This window comes from Varroa jacobsoni, unplaced genomic scaffold (genome assembly GCF_002532875.2).
Source record: "Varroa jacobsoni isolate VJ856 unplaced genomic scaffold, vjacob_1.0 scaffold_1326, whole genome shotgun sequence".
NCBI classification, from domain to species: Eukaryota; Metazoa; Arthropoda; class Arachnida; order Mesostigmata; family Varroidae; genus Varroa; species Varroa jacobsoni.
Window position 1 is genome coordinate 123,396 of NW_019214228.1, and position 7,076 is coordinate 130,471.

The 7,076-nt window shown below is 41.5% G+C and overlaps 1 protein-coding gene across 2 annotated transcripts; it reads left to right on the plus strand.

Annotated features, from left to right (window-relative positions):
• The first annotated feature begins 1,884 nt into the window (after positions 1–1,884).
• Positions 1,885–5,873, plus strand: LOC111268864 (uncharacterized). Of its 2 annotated transcripts, none has more exons than XM_022848060.2 (4): positions 1,885–2,222; positions 3,445–4,334; positions 4,524–4,699; positions 5,566–5,873. In XM_022848060.2, the coding sequence occupies exons 2-4, from the start codon at positions 3,457–3,459 to the stop codon at positions 5,694–5,696; spliced, it is 1,185 nt and encodes a 394-aa protein (XP_022703795.1). In that variant the 5' UTR covers positions 1,885–2,222; positions 3,445–3,456; the 3' UTR covers positions 5,697–5,873. The 2 variants fall into 2 exon arrangements, with proteins under 2 accessions (XP_022703795.1, XP_022703794.1); XM_022848059.2 differs by having other exon boundaries at positions 1,890–2,222; positions 3,445–4,361.
• Positions 5,874–7,076: the final 1,203 nt, after the last annotated feature.

Genomic DNA, 7,076 nt, shown 5'->3' on the forward strand with positions numbered 1-7,076 from the left:
TATGTTGAGTTATTGGGTTCTCTAGATACCTAACTATCATTACAACAATTACTTCGGTAGTATTAGGGAAGAACTTTAAATCAAGCAAACCGAACGCTCCCTAGTAGATCTAAATAATGTTTTTTTCTAACTAGAAAACTAACGCAAGAGAATTCGCCATGTCCAGATCTCGCCTCTGGAGTTATACAAATTGACAAAGCAATTTTTCTCGAAGATCGGAAAGGTCAAATTATGATGCCATAAGCTACGAGCGCTACAAAGATGGGAAAAAATACAAGGAGACTATTGTATTGAGTTTGGATAATGAGACTGGAGGTGATTTCCGAACCTGAACCACTGTGTCTCCATCGATTCATCAAATGACACAAGGCGCGTGCAAACGAATACTCAAACTAGAACTGAAGGCTATTAAGGAGTTGAACAGTCATATGAACTAAGCATTCGCGAAGGTCGAGGGGCGGTACAAGATTTAACAGGAAGTGTGTCCAAGAGCTCAAATACCGATGTAAATTCCTATGAAATGAATAATATCTTGAATATCGAAAAGATATGGTCAAGCCTCTGCCATTATTACGCTGGGCTCTTATACGACGTAGCGCTCCTGAATTGTTTGGAGGATCCAATAGCAGTCCTTAGTATGAATTTCATTGAAGTATTCATGTGAGAGTCTTGTTAAATATTAGATTTTAAAAAAAGCGGAGTATTTGCATAGTAGTGCATGAGCCTGATTAGCCTTTACATGTTTTATGCGTAAAAAATGCTGAACATATACTCCGTTTTATAAACCTTCATAAGCGTGTCTACGCGTTATTGAGATGATTAGGCATAATATACTACGTATTGGGTTTATGTGAGAACAGGATGCAAACAAATTTTTTTATATGTTGTTTTATGCCATTTATTGAGATGTTTAAATTATCAAGTTTGGAAAAACGCAGCATTTTTTTCTGAATAATCACCTACATATGTAGCTACAATGGAAGGGCTTACATAAAGGCATTAGTTCTAATTGCTATAAAGTTTAAAAAAAGTTTCATGCAATCAAAAAATGATCGTAATTTCTGGAAATTCACTAGAAATAAATTTGCCATTACAACAAATACTGATATACGAAGTATACAAGGCTAGTACAAAAATACGTGGAAGACATATAAACTTTACCTTTGCCGCTCCATTACACGAAGTGACTAAACTCAAATCCATTTTTTGATAAAGGAATACACTGATTTTTTTTTCAAATTTATTCATAGTTTTTATCGTTCTCACATAATTTGTTAGTATGAAACTTCCGAAGCAAAGTCATCCATAGTAATATTTTTTGTTGCTGGTTTGACAAATAACATTTCATATTTTACCGCCTACTGAAACCAATGTGTGAACATTCCAGCCTGTTAAGGCCCAAGCAGCCAACCGCCATACCTATGGAGTTGACCTCCTCTTTGTCGATTCCCTCGCCCAGAAATCATAGCATCATCATTATGGCCCAACATTGTCACTATGCTCGATGATGACCATTGGTTTTCCTTTCTTCTCTTTTCTCACTCGAGACGATGTTTAGCGATCATATATTTGTCGATCGAAAACAAGTTCACACACATCGGCACAGAAGGCTTCTTATAGCACATTACCATAAGGTGAAATGCACTCGACCGAGCGAAATCGTACTGAAAACCTTTAGTGCATGTTACTTGTTGAACTCTGATAGCACTGCTCCACCTGCAGCGTAATCAACGTGATGTGTCGTAGTCGTCTGTTTTTACGGCATCCTCTTGTGACTTTAAAGCTTCGATCGTTATATTGAACTTTTGAATTTCCCGGTTGTCGTCGCCAAAGAGGAGGAGGAGGAGGTTATGACTGAGAGAGGCGCCGCTCAACCGCTACCTCGACTCTGCGCCCGCGACGCCGCTGCCTTCATGCAGCTAATACTTTGTCTAGTGCTGCCGCTCCATAGAGAATAGCGGCGTCGAGCAAAATCTTCCCAAAACCCCGCGTCCCACACAGACGAACTCTCCTCTACAGGCGCTTCACGACAATACACGAAACACCCCCATCCCCTCCCCTATCGCGCCTCAGTAGAAAGTTGGATTGCGTTGTACACTATTACTCTGCCTGCGTCCTCCCGCTGCTTGGACAAGAAGCCGCGGTCTGTGCATACAACGGGCACCGCTCCAATAATAACAACGCTTTGTCGCGGCGGAGTTTGTGCCATCCTTGTGCGGCAGGTAGGTTCATCTAGTTTTATTTGGCTTTATCGGATTTTTCATGCCTACGATGTCCTGCTCCGGTGATTTTTTTGTTAGTGATAAAATATTAGGCGGTAAAAAAGATACCCGGTTTGAAGCGGCGTTAACAAAGTGACAGTTTGCTTTTCGGCTTGGTCGATGCTTATAACGGATTAATCACTTTGACAAGTGTAGCCTTGACTTGAATTTGTTTAAAAGTTATCAATGTTGCTATTACGCGGACTCTAAATACTGCTGCAAAATGCAACTCGTTACCAATACGTTTTTGCGCACTTTCGGCTTGCGGCTCCGAACGTCGAGGTGCGATGAAGCAGTAGGAGCGTGACGTCAGGCCATTAATGAACCGAAATTAGGGTTGAGAGAGGCTGTTGAACGACTGCCAAAATAGGTTTCATATGGACTCGCGGATCGAGTAGCAGAGCAAATATGAATTAATGGACGGAAATCGTCGAAGAATCGTCAATTAGAAAAGATACAAATATTGATAGTAAGCATGGCATGCTAAGGTGGTGTGCAAACGGATAGCCATACCTAAAGCAGTGCGATGGTTGTGAAACTAAGCCGGCAAAATGTTACCGCGCCTAAAGCTTACATTTTTTCTTGGGGCGCGATTTTTAAACGAGTTACCCGCCTTTTTAAATATAAATGTATTGCGGCTCTATACTGAGCTTGTTTTGAATCGGCTGGAACAAATTTAGCTTAAAAAATAGGCTTCTGGTGGCGCCAAACTGCTTGCAGTACGTTGATGTGCAACAAATTACAGACGGATCTGAAAAGCTATTTCTAATTTTGTCCTGGTTATTAAAAGAGAAATACGAACCTTTATCGATTCCCTGGTCCAGCACTAGCATAAGTTGCGAAGTTAAATCGGTCGGCGAGCACTTGAACTCTAAACGTTTTATTTTAGTTAAGACAAACTCAAAAAACGACTCCAATTAACAAAATATTGTGCCGGGAAAATGCGTTATTTGAAGTCTCCTAGGTAAAAAAAAATACGCTTAATGGAATGGCCAAGATTATGTGAGAAGAAGACACCTGCATTGCTCAATGTGTTTGACAGATATCTTTATTCGATATATGAAACTCTACAAGTTTGGTTTGAAAATGATTGCTTTATAACAGATGTATAATCCACGTCTAATAATTCATCACGCTTTGGTTGTTCTTTGCTAACATCCCGTGCTTTCTGTTGTGAAAAAAGAGATTCTGTAGAATGGATCAGCGACGTGGACGCAACCAGCAGCGTGCGGGTCGTTCAGGTGCTGGACCAATGAGAGGACCACCTGGCCGTATGGGTCCGCCCGGACCTCCCGGCCCTATGGGCGGTCCTGGCGCTCCTGGTGGACCCATGCGTGGTCCAGGTGGGCCTGGAGGGCCTCCTGGAGGCCCAATGCGTGGTCCAGGTGGGCCTGGTGGCCCCCCAGGCCGTATGGGTCCCCCTAGCGGCCCCGGACCGATGCGCGGTGGACCCGGAGGCCCTGGGGGCCCTGGAGGATTTGGCCCTGGCGGACCGGGAGGCCCTGTTGGCCGTATGGGACCACCTGGAGGTCCGGTACTTGCTGGACCTGGTGGCCCTATGCGAGGACAGGGAGGACCTATGAAGGGACCTGGCGGTGGACCTATGCGTGGACCTGGAGGACCGCTTAGGGGTCCGGGAGGTCCTGGAGGACCTCAACGTGGAGCAGGTGGTCCAATGCGCGGACCCGGCGGACCAGGTGGGCCACAACGTGGACCTGCCGGTGGACCCGGTGGACCAATGCGGAATGCAGGAGGACAAATGCGTGGACCTGGAGGTCCGCAGGGCCCCATGACCGGCCAACAACGAGGCCCGAATGCTGGCCGCCGTGGCCCTAACCAGGGTGGTGATGCTGCAGGCCCTAACCAGAAGCGCGGACGCTGGGAAAACAACCAACAGCAGGGTGGATACAATGTCCCTCTACAAGGCCAGAACAACCAAGGCTACAGTGAATACAGCCAACAGGACAATTATCCTCAGAACAACGGAGGTGGATATCAGAATGGAAACGATAACGGTTATAATGGTAACCGCAATGCCGGCGGATACAGTCAGGGACCACAGCAAGGCCAAAGGTACAATCAGGGAGGCGCAGGTGGAGGGTGAGTAAAATAACGAGCAGTCTGTTAAAGCTAATATTGTGATCTAGAACTAAGGTCAGATATAATGATCTTCATTTGGCTTTATAATATATGGCTCCTACCATATATCGCTGTGAAGGTAAAGTCGTAGTTTCTAATGTTGTCCTGAATACGGTGAAACAGGTACCAAAACAACGGTTACGTTGCCGGTGGAGGCGGTGGCGGATACCAAGATGGCAGCCAACAACAAGGCTATAGTAACAACGCAGGCGGCTATGGCCAAAATCAGAACTACGCCCCCAAGAGCAACTACCGTCAAACTGGCGGGGGTAATAGCGGTGGAGGAGGAGGAGACTACGGTAAGTGCCATCGAAAAATTTCAGATGTTATCTGTAAATAGCAGCTGCAATTAGTTGTACATAGCGTTGAAACAAGTTTCAAGCGGTGTCAAACTCTCCACTAAATATAATGTACGTTAGTTTTTTTTCGCAGTGTTCGTAGAAGTTTATCTTAGGAAAGTAGAGAAAATGAGTGGCTGCTCCTCTGGAGTATTTCGAGATTTCTTGATATGAACTTAATTTTTTACCATACACATCATTGGAAATATACTGTTTATCCTAGCACGAGGCTCACACAAAGTTACTCACGAAAATTTCTTGGTCCGTTTTCGAAATAGTTGGTATGAGTTGAAAGATATATAGGGTTGACTCGTTTTGAATGTTGAACTATAAGGAAATAACACTTGGATTTACCTGTTTACTTTGTTTGATGTAATGGTTTAGGTTTTGGTTGTAGAACTAAAGCTTTTATTGACATCCGTTGAATATAATTACTCATTGAAATTAAACAAGAATTTGGTCCAAAAATTATAAAAAAAAATAGGATGAGAATACCCATTTAGATATCCTTGACTGAACCCTACTACATACTGAATATCATGCAAAATCAATCAAAACAACCAGTATAAGCCAATTAACTTTTAGTGCAAATACTAGCACGATGTATAACTTCTCTAGACAACAAATAAGATTTTGACTTTTATTATACCAATGAATATATTAAATACCTTTATTCTCATGATTCATTTTTAGAATAGAGTTAATAAACCCTTCTTGTACACTAATGCTACATAACAGGTGCTAAGTAGGCGAACTAAGAATATGATGTTTCTGACATGCCCGTTTATAAAATCACGTTTTTTTCAACCTATTGTCTTACTCTGCAGGGTATAGCAACGAAGGCCTTCAGGCCGGTGGCGGAAGTGGCTACGATAACTACAACCAGAGGCCTGTGCAGAACAGAAACCAGGGCTACAATAACGGTGGCAACTATGGCCGAAGACAACAGCCATATTAGGGTGGATTCTACATGGAAGATGACAAAAATTAAAAAAAAAATTGTTTTGAGCAATAAAAGTGACAACACTAATAATGAGTACATACGTAATAAATACAATGACGTCAATGTAGACGATAAAAATTGTGAAGTCTAAATAAAGCTGTAAATTCATGCATTCGGTTTGATAACGGAAAATTACTGTTTTGTTTATATTTGTTGGAGCAATTTACTTTGCACTACTACTTGTACAAAAATATCTAAAAAACTTACTTCTGTGTTTACAACTAATCATAGTATTTCCTGGGCTACTTGTTTTCTGTCGTTTTTCTTCCTATTGGTATCTATTACATTCATAAAAATCAATACCTAAAGTAATTTACACAGCAGTCCCTCTTAATGAGCTGGACGATGGCGGTAGTTAACCTCCGAGGTCATTTTTCAACATAGTAATTAAGTAGTAAGTGCGCAATTGGAGACGATTGTATTTTTTTGTATTGTAACTTTTATATATGATTTAACAGTTGAAATGATTATTGTTGCCGCACTTTAAAATGACAGGATTTATAATTAGATAGTCATTTTCGTACGCAAAGGCATGATCTTCATGTGGGGCTTTTGTGAAAAACATTTGCTCGTCTAGGTGATCATAGTACGCTGAATTCTGTTCAACCCAAAATTCACTATGACAAAAGATCGATTGTTGTGCGCCTTAAATGGCTAAACACACCTTCTTTGAGCTACTGGGCAATCATTTAGCCTCTGGGACAATTTGGCATAACATCGGTTAGTTGAGATAGCTCCACATGCTACAGTTTGCTGAAAGTTGGATTTTATCGAAGCATATCTAACCACATCTGAGTCATAGCTCCAGCTACTTATGCCGTCCATTGATACGTTTGCGCATAGTTTGTGGTAGATTAACCTGATCGGGTCCATAAAAATACCGTACAGTTGTCCTATTAGTAGGTTTTCAACTTTGGCTGAGCTCTATAAAACGGGCATTGACTTCTGTTAAGTAATCCACAGTACTTTTGGCATTACGTATTATCGAATATGACAAGTTCTTCAATTGAAGCTTATTGCTCCAACAGGTTACAATTTAGAGGAGCAGAATTTTAATTATTTCAGACTCGTTCTCGGATCGTAAAAACTCACCTTTAATTATTCATTTTAGTTCAGTTTTAACAGCCAAATGTGAATTTAATTTTTTTTTTTTAAAACGGCTGATTAGTTATTGCTAAACTACAGATATGCAATACGCAAAAATAACATTAAAGGCCTAATACCTTGAATATATCAAGCGCTTACATTACCCCCTATCTGACTGAACCTAATTTCTAGTAAAGATCCTACTACAAGGCATAAAAGATATTGTTAGCTTGTTAAACAAAAACAGGA

What these genes read in the sequence shown, in the direction of transcription:
- LOC111268864 (XM_022848059.2), top strand. Translation starts at nt 3,457, where the DNA reads ATGGATCAGCGACGTGGACGCAACCAGCAGCGTGCGGGTCGTTCAGGT. An exon ending in CAGGGAGGCGCAGGTGGAGG is followed by an intron (nt 4,362 to 4,523) that starts GTGAGTAAAATA and finishes ACGGTGAAACAG; the next exon opens with GTACCAAAACAACGGTTACG. An exon ending in TGGAGGAGGAGGAGACTACG is followed by an intron (nt 4,700 to 5,565) that starts GTAAGTGCCATC and finishes CTTACTCTGCAG; the next exon opens with GGTATAGCAACGAAGGCCTT.